General features: G+C 44.7%; 1 protein-coding gene across 1 annotated transcript in view; it reads left to right on the forward strand.

Moving 5' to 3' along the window:
* The window catches only part of LOC120058744 (cadherin-4-like), a 93942-nt gene that overhangs the window by 36814 nt on the left and 30202 nt on the right, over positions 1-26926 (forward strand). Inside the window, exons 3-6 of the mRNA XM_039007485.1 lie at positions 10751-10906; positions 13519-13663; positions 16615-16787; positions 20039-20176. Of these exons, the coding sequence (XP_038863413.1) occupies positions 10751-10906; positions 13519-13663; positions 16615-16787; positions 20039-20176 (612 nt within the window). The remainder of the gene's footprint in view (positions 1-10750; positions 10907-13518; positions 13664-16614; positions 16788-20038; positions 20177-26926) is intronic.

The following is a 26926-nucleotide window of genomic DNA, read 5'->3' on the forward strand; positions in this document are numbered from 1 at the left end:
TCTTCAACCTGATTGGAGTCCACCTGTGGTAAATTGAATTGAGGTCCCACAGTTGACAGTGCATGTCAGAGCAAAAACCATGAGATCATGAAGTCGAAGGAATTGTCCGTAGAGCTCCGAGACAGGTCCCCAAGAACACAGTGGCCTCCATCATTCTTAATTAGAAGAAGTTTGTAACTATCAAGACTCTTCCTAGAGCTGGCCGCCCAGCCAAACTGAGCAATTGGGGGAGAAGGGCCTTGGTCAGGGAGGTGACAGTTGAATCCATTTTAGAAAAAGGCTGTAACCTAACAAAATGTGGGAAAAGTCAAGTGGTCTGAATACTTTCCAAAAGGCACTGTTTATTTGGCCTGACAAAATGTGGGAAAAAGTCAAGGGGTGTGAAAACTTTCTTAATTAAAGCACTGTATGTACATGTATGTTTTTACATACCTCTCTTTGTTTGCGTCTCTCTCCTTCTCTCTCAATCTGCCATGGTGAGTATTGTGTGGGCTGAGCTAAGCTAAGAAGGGCTCTAACTGGGGACAAACACACACAGTGCTACAATCCCGTGCTCGGAATGCACTCCTATCACATGAAACAGAGACGTCCGGTGCTCCGTGAGCTTTAGTTTCCGACAACAGCGCTAAACCCTGCAGGAACTAGCTAGCCAACGCTAAACCCCCAGGGCGAATTCTCCTCAGGAATCCAAGCTGTCATCTCCACTAGCACTAGCTCAGCCCATAAAACCTCTTAGATGTTAAGGTCCCTATATGGGGGACTTTGAGCGATTCTGGAACGGTTCCGAACGATATTTCTGTGTGCAGCAAGCTCTTTGAACGGCACAACATCAATTGCCTTACACTCCCTAAAACCGCTAGTTGTCCCGATTCGTATGCACGTTTGCAAGCGCAGTTTCACAGACACATGAAATCGATTATTTGTATGTCAAGCATCGTGTCACTCTTTTCTGGCCTATCCAGACAAAAAAAGCGATTTCTTGTGCCTGTGAAACTCACAGCTGCACATGCAATAGTGCATATGAAACGGGAGAGTCTAGAGGATGCAGCAATAGTAGTTTCCACTTGCTGGGGTCTTTTCAGATGGATTTATAGCTGTCAACAGGAAAAATATATATAACTAATTTGTGGAATTGAAACAAGACCACTTTCTCTTGGTCACAAACGGACGAAATCACTTTGTGCTTAAAGCTGAAGTTGTAACGTCTTTGAATGGTGACTCAGCGCTGCTCAGAGGACATTTAGTAGAAAAGTCTGTCATCGGTTATATGAAATGGTGACAATGTTGTACTATCACTAAGTATGATCATTTAATATTACATTTATAAAGGTGAAATCTTATAGTAAGTTGTTTATAATTTGATTGAAATGCTTTCTAAATATAGTAACAGTAATTTCAAGCCCTATTGCCCCACTTGTGTTGAATAGTAAACATTTATATATGATTTTTCATATTCTCCTAATATTTTTACAGTGTACTTTAGCTTGTGTCCTCAAAAATGTGTACACCTCGGCAAATTATAACTATTTTTAACCAGAAAGGTGAGTTCCAGAACTTTCTAAAAACTATGCGGCATTTCCAGTTATTGTTTATGGCCGTCTCATGAAAAATAATTACTTTTCGGTATGTCTATTTAGGCGGAAATCTACATTTTGCCCCATCATTAATACACAGACAGACAGGCCGTGGGTGGAAATACCACACCTGGATTAGATACAGTGTTCATTCATAAGATCATGGATTCAATGTGTTTCAGTCTTTCTACATACAAAATATATAGACGATTATTCTAAAAAGTAAAGAAGGTCTATTTCAAGTGAGAGCAGGAAAGATGATACAATACTATATAAAATTACATTGTTTTATACTGAGCATTAGTAAACAACGCTGTGCAAATACGATAGAAATGGAAATGACGCAGGAACATTTAGGAGCTGATTCCCCCCGTCCTCTCTGCACCCAGCAGCAGTACAGAGAGCATCACTCCTCTATCCTATTCCTCCTCTCTATTATTCCTCCTCCTCCCCTTTCCTCTCCCTTGTTTTCCCTGGAGAGCCGGCAGCGCGATAGTTTCTCATTTGATTCAGTTTTGCCAAGCAGAGGGGAGCTCAGCTCGCTGATAAGATCTCCTTATTACTCAGACAAGTTTTCAGTAATGAGGAGAATTGCTTTGATCCGTCGACAAATAGGTCATTTAACCAGTGTCTGCGTTCTGACGAGAGACGTTATACTGTCTCACATTCACACACACACACACACACACACACACACACACACACACACACACACACACACACACACACACACACACACACACACACACACACACACACACACACACCCCTTTGTCTCTAACAAGAGGAGAGGGAATGAGACAGAGAGAGAGAGAGGGGAGGGAAAACTGCTCTTGATTATTAGCGCCTTTCAAAATGAGTCCCTTTATCATTCATTACCCAGCGGAGGGCTGTGAGTGTGTAAGCACGTCTCACACACCCACGGTGACACACCCACTCTGACACACACACCCACGGTGACACACAACTCACACAAGATACAGTGGAATCAAATGACTGGGATTTTTTTGACAGTGCCCCTTAGCGTTGCACTGATGTTGTGTGAACGTTGTGGGAGGGGAAGGTAATTGGCTGGAATGACCAGGGAGACATGCGTTCAGCTGATTCTCCCCCAAGCAGGAGGACTCGGAAGCGGGTGGGAAATCAGGGGGCGGGAGGAACGGGGAAAGAAATGAAGGAGTGCTATCACTTCTAACTGGGAAGGATTTATGCGCCGCTCCCAAAGCCAACGGATTGGAGTAATTACATTTTTTCATGCATGGTTTCTGTCCCTGAAATGGAGAGAAGGAGAGAGGCAGGAGAGGCAGGAGAGATACAGTAGTTTAGCCGTGGAGAATTGTGGACTGGAAGCAGCAAATTAAGTCGGTAAGGTTTCCATCCTCCCGCCCCGCCTTAATGCTTCAGCTAAATGAGCATGGAGGACAGTAGTTAGGGGAGGGAGAGTTCAACCCAGCTGCTAGTTACACCTATAGCCCTCTCTCCTCTGTTTGTTGTTGTTGTTTTGAGGATGGAAAGTCTTTGAAGTACTAGTAGGCAATCCGTAAAAAACGGTTTGTTAATTACCATAGCCGTCAGCTTTCAAGTAATTCACTGCGTTGGAGCATAGGCCTTTGCGCAAGTACGCGCGTGTGTGTGTATGTGTGTGTGTGTGTTTGCTGTATGTAAGTAGTAGTTGCTCCAGAGAGGACTGTGGGTTTGTATGGGAGACCATATTGTTACAACGTATTGAGAGTGGAGGGAGGAGGAGGAGGAGGACGATGATGATCCTGGTGATGATGACAGGTTGTTATGGTGATGCTAGGATCAGTCTGGATGACAGCTGTCTGACACACTATGTCCTAGTCCTTCCCTGGTTAGTCTCAGGCTATTCTCTCCCTGGGCCAGGATCCTAGTGGGTCAAAAGTACTGTCAAATTGGTACCATGAGTGCTGAAAGATGGAGACAACTTTGTCTTTCTCTTTACGACAACTCGCGGCTCGCTCCTGAAATAGTCACTGGTTGGAGGAGAGGTGGTGGGATAGGAGGAGTGTGTGTGTATGTGTGAAATAGTAGCACTAGCTCTCTTTCCTCTAATGGAAGGAAGTTGGAGGGCTGGCTAGCACCTTATGCGGGAGATAAATTGAAAGACCCCCTCAAATGAAGCCCAATTACTCTCCAATTCAGCCCAAATCACACTCCGTGCAATTAACTTAATGTACTTAATAGCTCTTCTGCTCTGGAGGTGGGTGGGTGGGTGGGTGGGTCCGTGTGTGTGTGTGTGTGTGTGTGTGTGTGTGTGTGTGTGTGTGTGTGTGTGTGTGTGTGTGTGTGTGTGTGTGTGTGTGTGTGTGTGTGTGTGTGTGTGTGTGTGTGTGTGTGTGTGTGTGTGTGTGTGTGTGTGTGCAAGCGTGTTTGTGTGTTTGCACAGTCATGTGTGTAGTATTTCACCAGCTATTCTATCCTTAGGTTCATCTTTGTTTTTCTCGTAGGTTGACGTTTATTGTCATGAGTCTTGCCCTCGTCTTGGCCCTGGTCTTAATTTAAGGTTAGGGTTAGGCATTAAGGTTAGCAGGGTGGTTAGGTTTAAAACACGATTTTATGACTTTGTGGCTGTGCCAGCTAACCTCTACATGAGTCATCTCAATAAATGCCAACCTGAGTTCTCAGAAACGGTTTATTCTTAACCCATTCAAGTCCTTTTACTATATATGGGGCGGCAGGTAGCCGGTTGGAGCGTTGGGCCAGTAACTGAAAGGTTGCTGGATCGAATCCCCGAGCTAACAAGGTTAAAATCTGTCGTTCTGCCCCTGAACAAGGCAGTTGTTCCCCGGTAGGCTGTCATTGTAAATAAGAATTTGTTCTTAACTGACTTGCCTAGTTAAATTTTAAAAAATCATATAGCATCATGTAGACACGTGTGCTTGTGAGAGAGGGACAGAAAGGGGGAGAATGTTGTAGCAGGCCTCACTCGCAATTGACTTACATTGAGATTTGCTGTATAATATGGATTTCTTTATATATTGTTTTTACATATATTGCTCCAGACAATTATTACGATTTGAATGTATAAGATCTGAGAAAAAGTCAAATAAAGCTGATAAAATGACTCCATGTCACGACTTCCGCCGAAGTTGGTCCCTCTCCTTGTTCGGGCGGCGTTCGGCGGTCGACGTCACCGGTTTTCTAGTCGCCACCGATCCACGTTTCATTTTCTATTTGTCTTGTCTTCATTGTACACACCTGGTTTCCATTCCATAATCATTGTTCCACTATTTAACCCTCTGGTTTCCCCCTTGATTTTGTGCGTGATTGTTATTGTCTCGTTTTGTGAACTGGATTATTTGTCTCCTTCATGGAATATTGTTTTTGAGTAAAGTTACGGTTATTACTCATCTCGGTGTCCTGCGCCTGACTCCGCCTTACCAGCATCACCTAGACTTTTGACAGAAACACGCACCCGACCTAATGGAGTCAGCAGGTGCACACAGCCCTCCTCTACCTGTGGAGGAGCGCATCCAGCAGCACGTGACTATGTTGCAAAGTCTCGGCACAGCCATGGATCGCATGCTGCAAACCATGGAGCGATGGGAGAGAGGGGGTTTTCCAGCAACCCCATCATCATCACCCCAGCTCCCACAACAACCCACACTGCTGTCCACCCCTCCTTCACCTGGACCCAGTGGGATTCGGCTTGCGCTCCCGAGGGAATATGATGGGACGGCTGCCGGGTGCCAGGGGTTCCTACTCCAGCTGGAGCTCTACCTGGCAACCGTCCACCCGGCTCCTTCGGGACGCGAGAGTGTGAACGCCCTCATCTCCTGTCTATCTGGGAAAGCGCTTGAATGGGCCAACGCCGTCTGGGGAAGGAGCGACGTTGGACAACTATGAGGATTTCGCCCGCCGCTTCCGGGCGGTTTTCGTTCATCCAACTGAAGGGAGAGCGGCGGGGGAACGCTTGTTTCATCTTAGCCAGGGGATGAGGAGCGCACAAAACTTTGCACTGGACTTTCGAACTCTGGCCGCCGGCGCGGGATGGAATGAGCGGGCCCTGATCGACCACTACAGGTGTAGTCTACGCAAGGACGTTCGTCGGGAGCTAGCCTGCAGGGACACCACCCTTACATTTGACCAGCTGGTGGACCTATCCATCCATACAGGTGTGCCAAGCTTGTAGTGTCGTACCCAAGAAGACTCGAGGCTGTAATCACTGCCACAGGTGCTTCAACAAAGTCCTGAGTAAAGGGTCTGAATACTTATGTAAATGTGATATTTCACTTTTTAAAAATGTATAGGTTTGCTAAAATTGTTAAACAAATCAAAATATATTTAAGATTTTAGATTCTTCAAAGTAGCCACCCTCGGCCTTTATGACAGCTTTGCACACTCTTGGCATTCTCTCAACCAGTTGTTGAGAGAATGTATTTCAATTAACAGGTATGCATTGTCAAAAGTTAACTTGTGGAATATATTTTCTTCTTAATCCGTTTAAGCCAATCAGTTGTGTTGTGACAAGGTAGGAGGTGGTATACAGAAGATATCCCTATTTGGTAAAAGACCAAGTCCATATTATGGCAAGAACAGCTCAAATAAGCCAAGACGACAGTCCATCATTACTTTAAGACATGAAGGTCAGTCAATCCGGAAATGTAATGAACTTTGAAAGTTTCTTCAATTGCAGTCGCAAAAACTATCATATGATGAAACTGGCTCTCATGACAACCGCCACAGGAAAGGAAGACCCAGAGTTACCTCTGCTGCAGAGGATAAGTTCATTAGAGTTGCCAGCCTCAGAAATTGGCAATTAACTGACCCTCAGATTGCACCTCACGGAGTTCAAGTAACAGACACATCTCCACATCAACTGTTCAGAGGAGACTGCTTGAATCAGGCCTTCATGGTCCAATTGCTGCAAAGAAACCACTACTAAAGGATTCCAATAATAAGAAGTGACTAGCTTGGGCGTAGAAACACGAGTAATTGACATTAGACCGGTGGAAATCTGTCCTTTGGTCTGATGAGTCCAAATTTGAGTTTTTGGTTCCAACCGCCGTGTCTTTGTGAGACGCAGAGTAGGTGAACAGTTGATATCCGCATGTGTGGTTACCCCCGTGTGTGGGGGTGCTTTGCTGGTGACACTGTCTATGATTTATTTAGAATTCAAGGCACACTTAACCATTCTGGAGTGATACGTCATCCTATCTTATTTGCCCTTAGTCCCACCATCATTTGTTTTTCAACAGGACAATGACCCAAAACACACCTCCAGGCTGTGTAAGGGCTATTTGACCAAGAAGGAGGGAGATGGAATGATGACCTGGCCTCCACAATTACCCAACTCAACCCAATTGTGATGGTTTGGGATGAGTTGGACCGCAGAGCGAAGGAAAAGCAGCCAACAAGTGCTCAGCATATGTGGGAACTCATTCAAGACTGTTGGAAAAGTATTCCAGGTGACTACCTCATGAAGCTCGTTAAGAGAATGCAAAGCTGTCATTAAGGCAAAGGGTGGCTACTTTGAAGAATCTAAAGTATATTTTGATTTGATAAACACTTTTTTGGTTACTACATGATTCCATGTGTTATTTCATATTTTGATATCTTCACTATTGTTCTACAATGTAGAAAATAGTACAAATAAAGAAAAATATATATACTGTGAGACACCTAAGACAGGGAGACAGGGCGGACAGCTAAACGTCTTCACAGTGGCAGACCACATGTAACAACACCTGCACAGGATCGGTACGTCCGAACATCACACCTGCGGGACAGGTACAGGATGGCAACAACAACTGCCCGAGTTACACCAGGAACGCACAATCCCTCCATCAGTGCTCAGACTGTCCACAATAGGCTGAGAGAGGCTGGACTGAGGGCTTGTAGACCTGTTGTAAGGTAGGTCCTCACCAGACATCACCGGCAACAACGTCGCCTATGGGCACAAACCCACCGTCGCTGGACCAGACAGGACTGGCAAAAAGTGCTCTTCACTGACGAGTCACGGTTTTGACTCACCATGGGTGATGGTTGGATTCATGTTTATCGTCGAAGGAATGAGCGTTACACCGAGGTCTGTACTCTGGAGCGGGATCGATTTGGAGGTGGAGGGTCCGTCATGGTCTGGGGCGGTGTGTCACAGCATCATCGGACTGAGCTTGTTGTCATTGCAGGCAATCTCAACCACGTGCGTTACAGGGAAGACATCCTCCTCCCTCATGTGGTACCCTTCCTGCAGGCTCATCCTGACATGACCCTCCAGCATGACAATGCCACCAGCCATACTGCTCGTTCTGTGCGTGATTTCCTGCAAGACAGGAAAGTCAGTGTTCTGCCATGGCCAGTGAAGAGCCCAGATCTCAATTTCATTGAGCACATCTGGGACCTGTTGGATCGGAGGGTGAGGGCTAGGGCCATTCCCCCCAGAAATGTCCGGGAACTTGCAGGTGCCTTGGTGGAAGAGTGGGGTAACATCTCACAGCAAGAACTGGTAAATCTGGTGCAGTCCATGAGGAGGAGATGCACTGCAGTACTTAATGCAGCTGGTGGCCACACCAGATACTGACTGTTGATTTATGGTCAAGTCATATCAACATTTTACACAAACATCAACTGTACTAGTTGTTCAAGCTCTGGTCTTGTCCGATCTTGATTACGGTAATATGGTCAGGTGCAGCAAAGGAAGACCAAACAAAGTTGCAGCTGGCTCAAAACAAAGCACCACACCTTGCCCTTAACTGCACACATAGAACTAACATCAACAATATGTATGGTAGTACTTCATGGTTTAGGGTTCAAGAGAAATTGACTACATCTCTTCTAGTCTTTTTTAGAAAGATTTGTGTGTTATTGTATAATCAAATAAACATACACTGCATCACCAAAAGTATGTGGACACCTGCTCATCGAACATCTCATTCCATAATCATGGGCATTAATATAACAGCCTCCACTCTTCTGGGAAGGCTTTCCACTAGATGACGGACCTTGCTTCCATTCAGTCACAAGCATTAGTGAGGTCGGGCACTGATGTTGGGCGATTACGCCTGACTCGCAGTCGGCGTTCCAATTCATCCCAAAGGTGTTCGATGGGGTTCAGGTCAGTTCTTCCACACCGATCTCCACAAACCATTTCTGTATGGACCTCGCTTTGTGTACGGGGCATTGCTATGCGTAAACAGGAAAGGGCCTTCCCCAAACTGTTGCCACAAAGTTGGAAGCATATAATTGTCTAGAATGTCATTGTATACTGTAGTGTTAAGATTTCCCTTCACTGGAACTAAGAGGCCGAGCCCAAACCATGAAAAACAGCCCCAGACCTCCTCCACCAAACTTTACAGTCGGTGCTATCCATTCAGGCAGGTGGTGTTCTCCTGGCTTCCGCCAAAACCAGATTCGTCCGTCGGACTGCCAGATGGACGCCAGAGAATGCGTTTCCACTGCTCCAGAGACCAATGGCGGCGACCTTTACACCACTCCAGCCGACGCTTGGCGTTGCGCATGGTGATCTTAGTCTTGTGTGCGGCTGCTCGGCCATGGAAACCCATTTCATGAAGCTCCCGACGAACAGTTATTGTGCTGACGTTATTTCCAGAGGCAGTTTGGAACTCAGTAGTGAGTGTTGCAACCAAGGACAAACAATTTTTACGCACTACGTGCTTCAGCACTCGTGGGATTGTGTGGCCTACTACTTCAGTGCTGAGCAGTTGTTACTCCTAGACGTTTCCACTTCACAATTACAGCACTTACAGTTGACCGGGGCAGCTCTAGCAGGGCAGAAATTTGACAAACTGACTTGTTGGAGAGGTGGCATCCTATGACGGTGTCATGTTGAAAGTCACTGAGCTCTTCAGTAAGGCCATTCTACTGCCAATGTTTGTCTATGGAGATTGCATGGCTGTGTGCTCGATTTTATACACCTGTCAGCAATGGGTGTGGCTGAAATAGCCAAATCCACTAATTTGAAGGAGTGTCCACGTACTTTTGTATATATAGTGTACGTACCCCACCAGACACGCCACTATGGGTTTCTTTACTGTTCCCAAAACAAAAAAAGATTGAATAAAGTCGCTCAGTTATGTATAGAGTCATGTCATCGTGGAATGCTCTGCCATCAGTGGTTACTCAGGCAAAAAGCTCATTTAGCTTTAAGAAACTGATGGAAAAACATATTGTATCACAGCTCCTCTCCTCTTCTAAAGGTCTAATTTAAATGTATATAATAGTATGATTATGTATATATGAATAGTGTGTAAATAGTCTTTTTCTTGGTGTCTTTCCAATATATAACTCTTATTTTTCATATATATTTTTTTAAATGTAATTTGTATTATTTATTTTTATTGAATGTCCTTTGTCATGTATTTGTATGTTTTATGTGAACCAAAGGAAGAGTAGCTGCTGCATGTGCAGTAGCTAATGGGGATCCTAATAAACTAAGCTAAACTAAACTTCCTTAATAAGTGTTTACGAGAAGAGTTTGACATTTTCATTTTCTTATTTGTCTTTTTCTGCTCACGTCGTGACAGCGTTCGAAGCACAGTCCCTGTAAGAGCTGTTTATTAAAACTCCAGCTGTCAAGCAGAAGAAAAATGCTCTTTGCAAATGTATGTTGATTTCTTTTTCTATCCACTGAAAGAAAGAGAAATATTGAATTTCCAGTCTGAAGTACTCCAGTTGTGCCAAAGAGAATGCGTTCTGCATCATTCTGTAGCACTAATGAAATTCACAGCTATAGCTGGGAGTGCTGGGAGTTATGATGGATGTGTTTGTTTGTGTGTGTGTGTGTGTTTGTGTTTGTATGTGTGTGTGTGCGAGCATGCCTGTGTGTCTTTTTGATGAATATACAATATCTGATGATTGTCCCCTGGCTCTGGCCCACGGTATCATTGGTCTCCCAGCCTCTACAGTATATAATGATCTAGTCCTGAATAAACACTTAACCAGTCACACCAATGGATGCAGTGGCATGGAGGAGATTATGGTGTACCATCAATGTGTGGTACTTTTCGATGCGGCATCACCATCTACCACTAGGGAACTAACACATATTTCATAACACACTGTCAAGGCAATGTTATTTCTCCAATCTCCTATATTGCTCAATGGATTGAATGTGCTTCGAAAGATGAAACCAATGTCAGAAACAGCAATAGACCACAGAGTAAAAACTGACCGTGCGTTACTCTGTTTTGTCGCAGATCCGTTCGGACCAGGACCGTAACATCTCCATCCGGTACAGCATCACGGGGGTGGGAGCGGACCAGCCACCCAATGAGGTGTTCAGTATCGACCCTGTTGCCGGGAAGATGTTCGTCACCAAACCCCTGGACCGAGAGAGGAGATCATCCTACCATGTGAGTCACACACGCGTATCTACGCACGCACACGCACAATGAGTTAGTGACAGGCTGGCAGGTTGTCCAGATGGACTGTTGATTGAGAGAGTGAAGGCTGAGGCTAGCTACATGACATTGACCAAGTACCAACACTCGCCCTACAGACCATGAGAATGACTCTACCACAATTGGTCACCCACTCATTCATGCTTCGCTCTACAATTGCGTGTCTCTCCCTCTCTCTTTCTCCTTGCTCCTCACATCTCTCCATCCTGTCTGCCACGCATGTGTTGGACTCAGTGAGCTCGGAGGTCCAGCTTTCCAGGAGAATGCAGGATCGATGGGGTGATTTGTTAGGAAAGGCCAAGGCTTGATGACGTCTGCTTGACTTAAAGCTCAGTCCCAGGCTGGATGGAGGTGAATCGCATCCTCTAACTGTACATCAGTTGGGCGAGGTGAGGGGGCAAGAAGACAGGTTGAGGAAGAGATAAAGATGTCAGAGCTGGACCTGCGTCTCTGTCAGACACCATTAAAGAACCGAATGTAGCCACACAGTCAGCAACTATACGTTATCCTTTATGTACGTAAGACTAACAGAACATGAGCTATATTTTGTGGTAAAAGTTCTCTTTCATTATCTTACAACTGTAATATCCTTGAAGATGACTAATACTTTGTCAAAGCGACTTTGTAGGCAGCTTTTTCCTTCAACGTTGGTTTTTAATGTGTGTTTCTGATTTCATAACACGGATTAAACAAAGACACAAGAAAAGTTTGAAGACCAAAACTTTCTTGTCTTCAAAATAAGCACGCTCCGATTCATAGCAGGCCAGGGCATCCAATCAGATAAAAAAAATACTTTAAAAAAAAAAGGAATAAGTCAGTGTTCTGGGTCTTGTGTTATCTCCATCGGATGCTTGGCCTGTGCCAAGTGCTGGGCGCCACGGTGCGTGGCGTGGTGTGTGTTGTTTCCTCCCTCGTACCCGGTCCCTTTCAAGATGATAACTTTCATTCGGACCCAGAATTACATCTTGGCTTCTTTAAACACGGCTGGTAATCTCTTACTGGCGGTGTTATTGAATGAGGGTGTGGGGGCCGCATGCCGCGGCGCAGGGGGAGAGATAAGGGCTTGCGGGCTCCCAGGCTGCAGTGTAGCAGAGTGCCAGTGCAGAGCTCGGATATTGGGTGCAGGGCCAGATCAGACGATGCAAAGGAAAAAGTTAAGTCAAATTAACCTTTAGGAGACCTGGCTGATGCAATTTTTTGGTGAGATGCAGAGAGGAGAGAAGAGGGGAGTGGAGGGCGGCGAATAGAGGGTGGGAGAGAGATTGGAGAGGATGTTCACCTGTCTTAGAGGAGGGAAGTGGATGGAGCTTCCTCCTAATTCTATTTCCCATCACAAGGCCACAACCCTGCGGTCGAGGCATCGCTATGACCATCTTATCAGAAGCATCGAAAAGGTGGAGGACCTGCGGCTCCAACTTTGATATTCCTCTCCTCTCAACTTTTTTTTTCTCTCTTCTTCTTGAGAATCAGATGGGTCTTACCATGTCTGCTCCAGGATCCGGTTGATAGTCATCTCAAAACGTTCCAACAGGCTACATATTTGCCAGCCTTAGCCTGTAGCAGTGGGATATTAGTCCAGGGGTCCCCTATATCATTCCTAAACCTTCACTATTTCACGCAGTCTAAAGGGATGTTGTTGAATAAGTCCTCTTTGTTGATCTAAGACATGCTAGTAAGGTCAAATAGCAGTATGTACAGGAACTCCCTGATTTTATAGAGAGATCTGAAAATATGTTTTGTTTATTTTTCAAAATTGAGTCTGTTAGTTTGGCTCTCTCCCCGGCTGCAGTGAAAACAGAGCGTGGATGTTTCCGGAATCTTAACAGATACTCTATAACTGAGTTATGTTACCAGCATTTTTCTCCTGCAGTGTTCTTTATCAAAACATTTTGCTTTCAGATATCTGGACATGCTTCTCAGCCTGTATCGATTTGGGTATTAATTCCATGTCCAAACTTTGTTTGAAGTCCTAGAGTTGGCTGCTGCTATTGACCCACGGACAGGACACAGCTGAGCCTGGCAGCGGTTCACATCAAATCGCTGTGTTTGTGATGTGGGCTAGAGGTTAAGAGATTTTGGGATTCCCCTTAATTAAAAATAAACACAGAATGTTGGACTGAGATCCAAGAAGACCAGGAGAAGAAGGATACAAAGAAATCATATTTTTAAGGGAAGTCAGCTTTTTATAAAAGAGGTTGTTGTGTTTGTTACTTTGAAGACACCAGTTCTGAGGATTCGGTGTTGGAGATAAGAAGGGACAAAATTGTAGGGTGTGACATTTCTCTCCCAGAACTTTACATTTAAATGAAATGTAATCATAGTTGTTGTTTTTCTGGTATATATTATTGGTGCTGGGTGTCCATTGGTCTGCACAATTGATGTATGCAATGTAACATTGTTTATTTCTCTCTGTTCCTGTTGGTTTTCAGAAATATGCCTTAATGCAGTGTATAGTACTGGTTGCCACACTGCATATCAAGCATATCATGTTACCAATGTTGAGTTTGTTAATGGTAACTTAACTCACCCTCTCTTTCTCTGTCTGTCTCTGTCTCTCCCCCCAGCTTCGTGCCCATGCAGTGAACATGAATGGTGAGCGGGTGGAGAGCCCCATAGACCTGTACATTTATGTCATAGACATGAACGACAACCGGCCTGAATTCAAGAACCAGGTCTACAACGGCTCTGTGGATGAGGGCTCCAAGCCAGGTAAACACAGGAAGGGAGGGATAAAACACCACCTCTTTCTCACAAACATGGACGGAAGAAAGTTACTATATAAATCACACTGCAGAGAATAGTGAGTTTTACAACAACCTTTGTACATTCCTTTGCTATTCTGCGTGAGAAAAATTGAGCCCAAAGAGGATACCATTCGGGGCTTTTATGTTTATTTTTTTTTAATAGATTTATTATGCTTCGCATTCCACTTGATATAGACCAGAGGCATTTATTCAGATGGGGGGCTTCTGTCCTGCAGTGTGTTCATTTAGCCAGCTCTAGTGCTGGGCTGCATGGCCATAAAGCTGTGGATGTTGTGGCTGGGAGAGGATATTGAGGATTCAATGTGCCAAGCTGTAGCTCCACTGACTCATTTCATGTGTTCCCTCATGAGGGAGATGAGCGTTGTGTGCACGCGCGCGCGTGAAAAATTGAGAGAAAGACTGATGAGCCAGGACTTATTGCAATAGCGGTGATCTGAAATCTGAAGATGTTTCCTGGGGCTAGCTGTGTACTTCACTTTTCTCACTTACTCTCTCTTTCTCACTCTGAACCGATTTTGCTACAAACTCTCCCACCCCAACACAAGGCATCATGCATGCACACACACACACACACGCACATCCCCAAACCTCGGCGGTAGCATGCGTGACATGCAGCCGAACAATAATCATAAAAAAATAGTTTTAGAATCTAGAGCTCCAGTGGTTTCAGTGGGAAGCCAATTACTGAGTTGAATTCGTTTTCAAATTAAAGCGTCATTTAGAGCCCTAATCCTGTCAGGCACAGAGTAGGACGCCCGTAGAAAGGGTCCACATTAAGCCCCCTAAGAGTGGCGTTTAATGAAATTACCCAGGCGATGGGTGACACGGTGTGAGTCTCCATCTCTCCTCCATTTTTTTCTCCAGAAAGGGAGACAGAGCGAGAGAGAGAGAGAGATGGGTGGAAGATTTATGCTTTCCTTCGTTTGAACCGAACCAAAAGCAAAGCCCCTTTCTGCCTGTCCTTTATCTCTCACTGTGTTCCTCTGGTCTTTCTTCCTCTCCCTTTCTCCCGAGTCCTTTGGAATCTTCCTTCTCTCTCCTCTGCCCCATTGACAAATGCTGCTTTGAAATGTAATGGAGTTTGAGATGTGGGCTGTGGTGTGAATTATCTCTGGACGGAGCCTGTCACTGGGATGATATCACCATCTCTGGTAATTAGAATTGTATGGAAACTACTGCTGGAGAGGAGAGGACAGAGAAAGAGAGCAATTGGAAAGGAGACTGGGACAGAGAGAGAAGAGCGTTAATAGGAATAGAGGAAAAGTGAGAGATCAGTGTGTGTATGAACCAAGGCTATTATAGTAAACAAACAAATACTAAAACTATACTGAAACTATTATATTTGACTCCAAAACTAACTAGAATAAAATAAAATCCATCACGAATTAGGTTCAGTTTTATGATTAGTTTTTCTCAAAATATTGGGGTTTTCTAATCACCTGATGCATTAGTGACATCTCCAAAAACACAATAACTACAGGATAATATTGAAAGTAAATATAAATGTTTGTAAAAAAACGTTAACTAAATAAAAAACATCAGATTGAACTGACACTAACTGAAACAAAACGTGTACAACTAACCTTGTGGGGACACACAATTCAGTCCCATTCAAAATCGTATTTTCCCTAAACCTAACCCTAACCCATACCTTAACCCTAGCTCCTAACCCTAAAACTAACCCTAGCTCCTAACCCTAATTCTAACCTTAACCCTAAACCCCCTCGAAATAGCATTTGACCTTGTGGGTACTAACAAAATGTCCCTAGTTGGTCAAATTGTTGTTTGTTAACAATTATTTTGGGGACTACTGTTCCCCACAAGTATAGTTAAACATGTCCCCCCCCCCACACACACACACACACACACACACAGCTTTAAGTACTGTTAAAGCTTCAGGCATTCTAAATGAGTGTGACTATAGGAAAACATGGCTCTAAGGATACAAAGTGATTTTCAACTTGTCCAACAATGTTATGGAAACACTGTAACCATCTGTACTGTACAGGTTTCCCACACCCTCATAGAGATGTTTCAAAGATAGGCTGCAAGAGTGGAGTGTGTGTGTGTGTGTGTGTGTGTGTGTGAGAGCGGGAGTAAGTGGACAAGTTTGTTTTGCATGGCCCGGTGCCCCGGGTGGGCGCGTTTTCACATTTTAGGCCATTCCATTGGTCCTTAAGTGAAGTCTCCACTCACCCGGGACACCGGGCCATGAAAAACGAACTCGTCCACTTACTCCCGCCCTCACACACATCTTCTCTCTCACACACACACACGAGCATACACATTCCACTCTTGCAGCCTACCTTTGATCTCTATGAGTGGCCTTTTCCTTTTCAGTTCTTCCTGTGCCATCCAAATCTGTGCATAGCCTAGTCAGTGGTCAAGTTATCAGGTTGCTAGTTAGCTACATGATTAGCTAGCTAAACAATGTCGTTTGCTATCAAACCAAAAAAAACAGCGGCTCGCGAGTAGTTTAAAACGGCCTGCGACGTGCGCACGAATCCGCAGCAGAAAGAAAAACACAGCTCTGATAATATTGGCTATAATTATAAGGATGATATATTTTTTAAGATGCCATAAGATTTACATGATTTTGGCGAGAGGCCCGCGGTCTTCAGCGGAAAGCGGTTTCATGTTAAAGGCGCAAGCATTGACTGTAGCAGGTGTTCCGTGTTGTGTTCTGTGCTTCAAAGGGTCTGTGCGGAAACATGTGCGTTTTAAAAGTGCTGTTCCGTGGCGATAAACACGTCACCCGTTAACGCGTTAACTTTGACAGCCCTAATAAAAACACAAAGCTATAGTAGCCTTGGTTTGAATGCGTTTCGCGTACAGTGCGTTTGTCCCAGTGTTCAGCGTGTACGCCCAGACTGACTGTTGCCTCCTCATCCTCAGGTACATTTGTGATGCACCTGGCAGCCTTCGATAACGACGACAACACCACGGCCAATGGGATGGTGCGCTACCGGATCCTGTCCCAGACGCCACACAGCCCCATCCCCAACATGTTCACCATCAACAGCGAGACTGGAGACATCGTCACCGTGGCAGCAGGCCTCGACCGCGAGGTCAGTAACCCTGGCAACGCTAGTGGGATGTGTTCTCGCTGAAAAGTAGAGCGTTTCTCTGGTCAGGTCAAAGCAACTCCTGGCCGTCCACATAAGAAATGAGGATAATGTAACTACATGAAGGTGAATAGCAGTGCTGGAACTGCCTCCGGGAAAGAGTTATATAACAAAAACAGACGGTGTTGTTTTGTAGGATATTTACATTGTATTTTTCAACTCAAAGAGGTCCATCTTTGGGTCTTAAGGTGTGTGTGGTTGTGACCCGTCTAGCATGCATGGTCTTCATGAGTGTCTGTCACCACGCGTCACGCTCTGCTCAGCGTTTTCTAAGCCGCCCCCCCCCCCTCCTGAGGTCACCTTGTTTATGGAGCTGTCACGTTATGACAACATCCTAACATCTTTATTTAAGTGACACGGATGTCCCTGTGACAACACCGTCAACGCCCCAAAGGGAATCTCTCTGCTGCATCACCCTAGCCACCTGTCACTGCTGACAGGCCTATTAACAACGCGTCATGGAGCCTTCAGGTGTGTGTGTGTGTGTGTGCACGCGTACGAGAGATAGCACCCTAGACACCTGTCAAACACACACTGAAGTGCATAGAAAGGAAGGAAGAGGCTGATGAGTTGGACATGGAAAGAGAAAAGGAAGGGAGGGATGAGAGATAACGACAGGTAGTGGTTAGAGCGTTGGACTTGTAACCGAAAGGTTGCAAGATTGAATCCCCGAGCTGACAAGGTAAAAATCTGTCGTTCTGCCCCTGACCAAGGCAGTTAACCCACCGTTCCTAGGACGTCATTGAAAATAAGAATTTGTTCTTAACTGACTTGCCTAGTTAAATAAAGGTAATGTAAAACAAGATATAACTGAGTGATACAGAGAGGGAACAGTATGAAAAAATATGGGAGACACACAATAAAGGAAGGGAGGGATGGATAGAAAAGGAGATCAATTGATGAAGACAGAGGAAACATTTTAGCTGAACCCCTGCGTGTTGTCCCACATCTCTTTTAACCGAACACTGCCAATCCAACCTGATTCATTCCCAATGTTGGATTAGAGCTAATGCACATGCACACACACACACACACACACACACACACACACACACACACACACACACACACACACACACACACACACACACACACACACACACACACACACACACACACACACACACACGCGCTGTACACAAGCTCACACTGAAATGCACACAGCATTCTTGCTTTCTTTTACACACAAACACACACAATCTTTCTGTTGGAGCACACCAATGTACTTACCTCAGAAAGTTTCCTCCAGCATTCCCGTAGAGAACAGATAAGAACACCCTTACCCTTGCAGAAATCTGAGTGCATATATACATAAACATGAATACTTACCAGAACAGGAGGCTGACGGAGAGCGAGGGAGAGTAGTACAGGCTTCGCTGTTGCTCTAGCCCAGTTTTCAGAGTTCGGCTACAGTCTCATAAGGTCTCTCTGCCTGCCTTTCCTCAAGAGACGCCAGCTTAAAGGAGGTTTTCTCCAACAAGCCAGATGTCTAAGTGTGCCCCCTCTCTGATCTATCACTTTCTCCCCTGACTCCTCTCCCCTACCACACATGCCTTTCAACACTTTCCCTTCTTCCTCACTCTTCCCATCCACCGCTATAGTCCTCTTGTCTTTAGCTCTCGCTTTCCTTCTTCTTTGTCTTTTTTTACTTGTACACTACTCAGCTCATCCCAGCCTCTGTATCCGTCCTCTGTCGTCTTTTCTCTTTCCCTTTGTTTCTTCATGGTCTAGGAACGGTAGACTCGGTGACAGCAGCTCTGTAGAGAAGCAGCTAGTACAGTACAGGACAGTGTGGGGCGTAGTGTGGAGAGTAGTTGGTGATGTGTCCTGGTTTGGAGAGGTTCCTGAGGTGCTCTACATAATTAGCGACTTGTCTAATTAGTGGGCCTGCTGTACACACTGTAGATTCTCCCTGATAGGACTGGCGGGCCAGCTAGGGCTCCTAAACAAGATTTGTGTTTGTGTGTGCGTACTTGCGTGCATACGTGCACGTGTGTGTGTTCATGTGAGCGCACATCTGTGTGCGCATGTGGGGATGTGAATGTGTGTGTGTGGCGGGGGGTCGAGAGGCTGCTGAGCAGAGCTGAGCTGAGCTGTCTAATCCTCCTGATGTGGAGTCACAGTCTAATTGGGATATTTACTCTGTAATTAGCAGGTGAGGGAGACACTGGGAGTGTAATTGGGAATCCCAGGGAAGAGACACATTATCCTGACAGCTCCCAGGTCCTGTCCCCCCTGCCTGCCTGCCTGCCTGTTTGTCTGCAGCCTGGGACAGGGGGAGGGAGGGAGGGAGGTACACACACACACAAACAAACTCAAAAGGGTTTTCATAAAAACACATACACATACCGGTATAATCAAATCTCTATGAGTAGGGCAGCATTCTAAGGCGAATGGGTTGGTTTCAGCACCATGGACAGCTCAGTAGAGCTGTTGTGGTTTCCCATTTATGTTGACCTTAGGACCATGGACAGCTCTTACATGGGCTGTTGTGTAAAGCTGTGACACATTCGGCTTCTCTCAGCTGATACTCAACTCTCCACCTTTCTGGAGAGCATTTCCACACAAAATGGTTGCTGTGAATTGCAGGCTACACATAGGAGAGCTGGTTGCCCCGACGCAACACGTGAGGAAAGAAGAACATGAACCAATTTCTAAAAAGGCAAAGCAACTGTGTGAAGTGTAGGGGGAGGAGGTAAGTACATTTCTCTGTGTTCCCCCAGGTAGGAGACTCTGTGCTGTTCTGTACAGACTTTCAGCGTTCCTTTCCACAGTGCTTGGGCTCCCATTAAGATGAGTGATAGGGCCCGAGGTAGGGGCCAAGGTAGGGGAGGGAGAACAGTCATGGGAGGGGATAAACAAGCCATTTTGCTTCTAATTTGGTCAGAGACACACCGGACCCACACTGGCAAAGCTGTTACCAGGCTAAAGGTTTGCGGCTGAGGAGAGAACCACAGTGGGTGTAGAGGCAACCTAACGTGTGTGAGAGAGAGACAGAATGTGTGTTGTGTAAAATGGTTTATTATTTCTGCACAACCTAAAGAAGAGGATACATTGACCTCCTTGTACTCGTTACGCAGTCTTGTATGATTGAGCATTGAGTGTTTTTTTGTTTTTTTTCACTGTGCTTAAGTTTGATCACTGGTTGCTCTTCTTAACTGTCTCTCTCTTCTCTCTGTGTGATTGTCCTGTAGAAAGTGTCCCAGTACAGCATCATAGTCCAGGCCACGGACATGGAGGGCAACCTAAACTTTGGCCTGTCCAACACGGCCACCGCCATCATCTCGGTCACAGACATCAACGACAACCCGCCGGAGCTCACTTCCAGGACTGTGAGTAGAGAGCAGGGCTGTTGCAGTGACCCTATCACCACCACACCAGCAGTCATGAGTCATAACCGCAGTAAAATCCCCTCAGGACATGCATAGTATCCAACTCGCTAAGGCTCAATTGTCCTTCTAACCGTTCTGACATCATTGCAATCAAAACAGCATTGTGCTTTTTACAACTCAACCTCACTGTGATTGATCAACTTGAAGGAACACTGCGATTGATCAATTTGAGGCAAGAAGTTCAACAACAGGTTGAAACTGAGTGGAAAACATGGTGATTGTGAATGTTGCTTCAAAGCCTGACAACGAAATGGACAGTGCCTTCTAAAGGTGACGATCAATTCAAAACACTCATATGCATGTTAGAGCTTATACATATGCATAGGCCCGAAAAAAAACAAAAACTGAATTCAAATAAGGATTATGCTGGTCGTTATACAACACATAGCCTACCGCATATTACGCACCACAGAAAAACATTTCAAAAAATGATTTAAGATGCCTTTAACTGGTCTAGCCTATATTCCAAAATTAAACAAATTCTGGTAATCGCCTTTGAGTGTGGACTGTATTATTATGCATACTAGATGGACTGGTTACCTTATGCTACACTCTAAAGCTTCTATTCTTGAGTCTGGGAGAAGCCTGGGCAATGCTATTGGTTCATTGTTTGTGCAGGGCGGCTTACAGAGTTCGCTTACAATTCTAGTGAATTTTGTATTTGATTTTGAATAGCCTAGTAAAAGGGCTTTATTTCCCTTCATAATTAACAGGGTGTCACATTAGGCTACCGATAGCTATAGAATATCTCCTCCCCTCTCTCCTTCATTACTTTCTCAAGCATGAGAGAGGAGCTGTCAACAGTTTCATGAAATATGTTTTGTTGTGAAAACCTGTTACTTTCGATGTTCCCAAACAGATTTCACATGGTTTCCCCGAATGAAGCACTTGGTAGCTGAAGGAACAGGGTTGGGGAGCCCGTGGCATACAGAGTTTGGGTGGAATATCATTTGTCGAGCAGCGAGATGCTGCATACGCCTTAAACAATGGTTGATGCAAGGAGTGAAATAACCTGTGGTGGGAAAGTGGCATCCCTTCGCTATTTGAGTGCATAGGCTGACGGCATGTATTTTTCCCCCCTGCCCCTGTTCCTGCCCATTTGATGATGGGTCATTCTAAATCGAAACGAGTTTAACATATTAGTAAAGACAATATTCATTTGAGAATAGTCCGACGGGTGATAATATGATCACTTGACGAGAGAACAGCGTGTGCAGCCTGAGGGAAGGATCAGAGCGCAGGCTTTTTTTTTGCTTCTTTCTCAAATCATCAATGGCCTGTAGTCGCATCATGCAGCCCATATATGTCTTGATTTCTAAAACATTCTACGGTTTGTATCATTAACAACTAAAGTTGCCAAATAACTCGTAGCCTATAGGACCTGTTTCAAATGATTACTTTTACACTCAACATAGCTTTTTATATGTGCACTCTCTCCGGAATGGGAAAAATATCATTTTTATTTTATTCAGCTAAGTTCAATTATATTCTTCTTACTATAAAATTATATAATATAAAATAATGAAACAGGACTTAAGCATATCTTGTCTGCTAAATGAACAAGCCTACAGCGGATGGCATGCCGCATAGCCAGATAACATACAGTAAGCAGTTTGCATGACAATAACCGGCTGACAAAACGTCATGTCCGCCACAGACCAAGTAGACAGGGGAGAGGGGAGGGAGAGGGAGAGGGAGAGGGGGAAGATGGGGTAAGGTATGGGAGATGGAGGACTGGAATACAGGGAGAAAGGGTAGAAGATGAAAGATATAAGGCGAGAGGGGGAAAGGGGTGAAACACAGCCACGGCATCATCTCCGAGACAGCGTACACTCCTGACCTGAGTGAAATAAACATCCAATCTTCAACGTTCATCACCCAGAAAACAACAGCAAGCAGACTTAATGATGATTATAGTGGTGATAATGGTGATGATCATTACCGTATATGAAAAAAAAGGTCATTCCTGGAGTCAACCAAATCAAAAGTAAAGAATGATGTGTGTAACCAAACATTATGGAGATCAGCAAGACTAGCATACATTACTGCAAATGTATCCATACATCCTCTGGTCTTCCAGGGAATGTTGATTGCTATACAGTAGTTCCCCCAGCAGTGATGAGTACCTCTCGAACAAGCCTGCTGTCCACACACACATTTTAGTCATTTAGCAGATGCTCTTATCCAGAGCGACGTATAGTAGTGGTCCCCTGTGGGACTTGAACCAACAACCCTGGCGTTGCGAGTACCGTGCTCTACCAACTGAGCCACACAGGACACACAGTCGTACCCTGGAGGCACCATGCTGCCAGACATAGTAAATGTGTGGAGGGTTGCAGATAGGGGAGAGGAGGGATGAGATGACGGGAGGCAGTGAGTAGAAGCAGTATTCCTGATAGTTGGGAAATGAGAAAACTCTGAATGATTTGTTATCCGAAGGGTTGGAATGGGTAGGATGGCTAAAAGTATAAGGGAGGGATGGCTGAGAGTAAACAGCAAGGAAGGGGGCTGTGATTTCTACGGCACGGTGCTAGACACAAAGTTCTGTGCAAGCAATTAAGCAGGTACTTGTGTTACGATTGTGAGCAAAGATGCAGTGCCCAGTGAAAGTCTTCACATTTTTCTTACTTAAAATGAAATCTATATTTTTTCCCAATAGATCTGCACAACCGACTCCGCATTTTCAAAAGGAACGATGTCTTGATTGCGTATGTCTTCACACCCCTGAGGTAATACTTGGTGGAAGCACCTTTGGCAGCCATTGCAGCTGTGAATCATTTTGAATAATATTCTATCAACTTTGCACAACTCTTAGGGCAATAGATGGCCATTGGTTTTGTCAGAATTGCTCCAGTTCAGTAGATGTGTTAAGGAATTAACGAGTCAGTGCTGAGACCACTCAGGAACACTCAACGCCTCTTGGAGAGCCATTCCGGTGTGTCTTTGGCATGAACGTGTGTAATTGTCTCACTGAAAAAATGAAACTATATCCCGGTTTCAGAAGACTGAGGAGGTTTTTCCTTTAACTTTTTACCTGGGTTTTGCTCCTATCATATTTATTTTGATCCTGACAAACTCCCCAGTCCCTGCCGATGACAAGCATACCCATACCATGATGCTGGCACCACATGATGCAGCAACATTGAGCACGTGGAGTAAGTTGTGTTGTTTGGTTGGAAATAAATCAAATTTAAAGTCCAGGTAGCAGATAATGGACCTTATCATGTATTTATGTAGTTGGTGCTGTATATTAATTAATATACATTACCAGTCAAATGTTTGGAGACACCTACTCATTCAAGGGTTTTTCTTTATTTTAACTATTTTCTACATTGTAGAATAATAGTGAAGACATCACAACTATAAAATAACACATATGGAATCACGTAGTAACCAAAAAAAGTGTTAATCAAAATATGTTTTATATTTGAGATTCTTCAAAGTAGCCACCCTTTGCCTTGATGACAGCTTTGCACACGCTTGGCATTCTCTCAACCAGCTTCACCTGGAATGCTTTTCCAACAGTCTTGAAGGAGTTCCCACATTGTGGAGGCCAGGTCATCTGATGCAGCACTCCATCACCCTCCTTCTTGGTCAAATAGCCCTTACACAGCCTGGAGGTGTAAGTTAAAAACAAATGACAGTCCCACTAAGTGCAAGCCAGACTGGATGGCGTATCGCTGCAGAATGCTGTGTTAGTCATGCTGGATAAGTGTGCCTTGAATTCAAAATAAATCACAGACAGTGTCACCAGCAAAGCAGCCCCACATCATCACACCTCCTCCTCCTTGTTTCACGGCAACAGAGGTAACTCTGGGTCTTACTTTCCTGTGGCGGTCCTCATGAGAGCCAGTTTCATCATAGCTCTTGATGGTTTTTGCGACTGCACTTGAAGAAACTTTCAAAGTTGACCTGACCTTCATGTCTTAAAGTAATGATGGACTCTCATTTATCTTTCCTTATTTGAGCTGTTCTTGCAATAATATGGACTTGGTCTTTTACCAAATAGGGCCATCTTCTGAATGCCACCCCTACCTTGTTGCAACACAACTGATTGGCTCAAACGCATTAAGAAGGAAAGAAATTCCACAAGTTAACTTTTAAAAAGGCACACCTGTTAATTGAAATACATTCCAGGTGACTAGCTGGTTAAGAGAATGCCAAGACTGCAACGCTGTCATCAAGGCAAATGGTGGCTTCTTTGAAGAATGTCAAATATAAAATATATTTTGATTTGTTTAACACTTTTGGTTACCACATGATTCCATATGTGTTATTTCATAGTGTTGATGTCTTCACTTTTATTCTACAATGTAGAAAATAGTAAAAATAAAGAAAAACCCTTGAATGAGTACAGATTTGTTCAAACGTTTGACTGGTACCGTATATGGTTTCTAATGCTCCCTGCATATAAAAACCACAAAGAACGCAATAACTTAATTTCTATGACTCACACAATCTTTATAGAATAAAAATCAAATTTAATCAATTACATTTGGAAAAAACGAATTTGAGTGAACATTAGCAAGCCAGCAGCAGATGAAATAGAAAGTGAATTCTCTCCTCCCTCTCTCCCCGGTTTTAGCTTGTGGCTATCACTGTCTAACTGGCTAGGTTTAGGATATTTACTAGCCCATACCAGTGACAAACTTAGCTATGTTATCGACATAATTGTTGTTACATTTTTGGGACAGGGCCCTTGAGCAGGTGTATTCATGCATGTATGTGTATGTGTATTTCATTAACCCTGTGTCAGTCATTAAGCCACGCTGAGCCCTCCAGTGGCCCAGGGGCGATCTGAGCTGATTAATTCAGCTGTTTATCGGAGCTCCAGTGCGAAAGGAAACAGCTTACGCAGGTGGAGCGCCTCATGGCACCGTCATTAGGAGAGAGCTGAGAGGCGAGGGAAAAGGGGAGGGAGGAACAAACGACGAGAGCAGGGAAGACAGGGATGTGGGAAAGGTAAGAGACAGAAATGACAGGAAAGAAAGGGACATCGGCAAAGAGAGTTTATTGTGAAGCTTCACATATAATATATGGATATGCGACTGTACAGTATGTTTTGAGGTCATGTGGATGTCTTGTCAGCATACACTTTTAGCATGTGCGTTTTCCTATCTGCAGCTTCTCCAGTTGTGAGTAGGTGGGTGTCTTGGGGAGCTGAGGTGCTTAATAATACAGAAGCAGTATCATTTTCACGCTGGACGTTATCATAAGGAGTTAGCATTAGCACACACCCTGCGGGCCAATACGATCCTTATGATGATGAGTTAGCAGATTCGCTAAGCACGTGTCAGACGTAGAGCTCATCAGTGATATGTTGCGCCACAGCCACACAGCAGGGGAAAGCACCGAGAGAGGGATGGAGAGGGGAGGAGAGGAGAAGGTTGTGGGCTGCAAGGCTGAGAGTACGTAGGTGGGATAGGGTGGAGGAGAAAAATAAACAATAGAAGGTGGTGGGTTGAAGGAGAAGAGAGCGAGGAGACAAATGAAACCCGACAAACATTTTAATGGCAGAAATGTTCCTTCCAACAGTCATTTGTTGAGTAATTTCACCACTTCCTTACTCCACTGACCATCAATCCACATTGTACAAATATTCCAGAATTGGATCTGCTGTGGTATCTATGATGTACTATTCTAGCTTTTCCATATCCATAAGGAGAACACACACAGTCAGGACCACTGTAAATCAGACCCCTTTTTTTTTACTATATTAGGATTCTACAGTTGCGGTAGCCGATTGATGATAGTAGTTTGTAACGGATGGAGTCTCATCCACTGTATTTTTGTTGTGTTGAAGTGCATTTCAATCACCCAGCACAAATGGGGGTTAGCTAAATAAATGCTGTGGTGGATATTGATGATGATCGCCCTTGTTATTTTGCAAAGTGGAGGTCTTGGATTCACAATGAGCAGAGCACTTTTTACAAGCTCCCTCTATAAATCATCCAGTTCACCAGTGGGCTACAGAAAAGCCATTTTGTCGACAATGAAGGCCATTAAGCAAATATTTAGTGTTTGCAGCAAACCCAATAAATCTATCAAAGCGTCCCAGGAATAGAAAGTTTGGAGAATTTCTCTTTAATGTTACAGATTAATATTTCATCAGGCCTATCAGAGGCTGACCTATTTTTCAAGGCGGCAAGGCGGGCAGGCAGTGGGTGGGGTGTTTATGTGTTTCAAAGTGGATGTGTTCATCTGTTTGTGTGATTATCTTTGTGTGTGTGTTTTGGTTTGTACTATTTTTTTGAAAAAAATAGATGTGTGTGCGTGCATGCGTGTGTGTGTATGTGTACCCCGTGCTCAGTAGTGAGGAATAATCCCAGCCAGTAGGAAACACCAGCTTGGCCTGGATCCTTTTCTCCTCTCTCATCCTGACATCACCTGGGCTCCATGATGAAGCTCTCTGTCACCCCCCATCTGCCCCTCCCCTTCCCTTCCCTCCTCTCACCTGCCCCCCCCCCCCCCCCCCCCCTCTGCCTCCCCCTACCTCCTGCTCTGCCTCTACTGCCAAGAATGTGACGGCAGGATGAAGACAGTCCTTGTGCACTATTACTTTGACTGTGATTATTCCTCTGTTCTTTCTGTTGTTCACTGTGGGCCTGGAACACCTTATAATGACACCACTCTAAGCACAGACCCACTGGCACAGACGTCAGTTCAACGTCTATTTACATTGACATTTGG

This window comes from Salvelinus namaycush, chromosome 14 (genome assembly GCF_016432855.1).
Source record: "Salvelinus namaycush isolate Seneca chromosome 14, SaNama_1.0, whole genome shotgun sequence".
In the NCBI taxonomy this organism is placed as follows: Eukaryota; Metazoa; Chordata; class Actinopteri; order Salmoniformes; family Salmonidae; genus Salvelinus; species Salvelinus namaycush.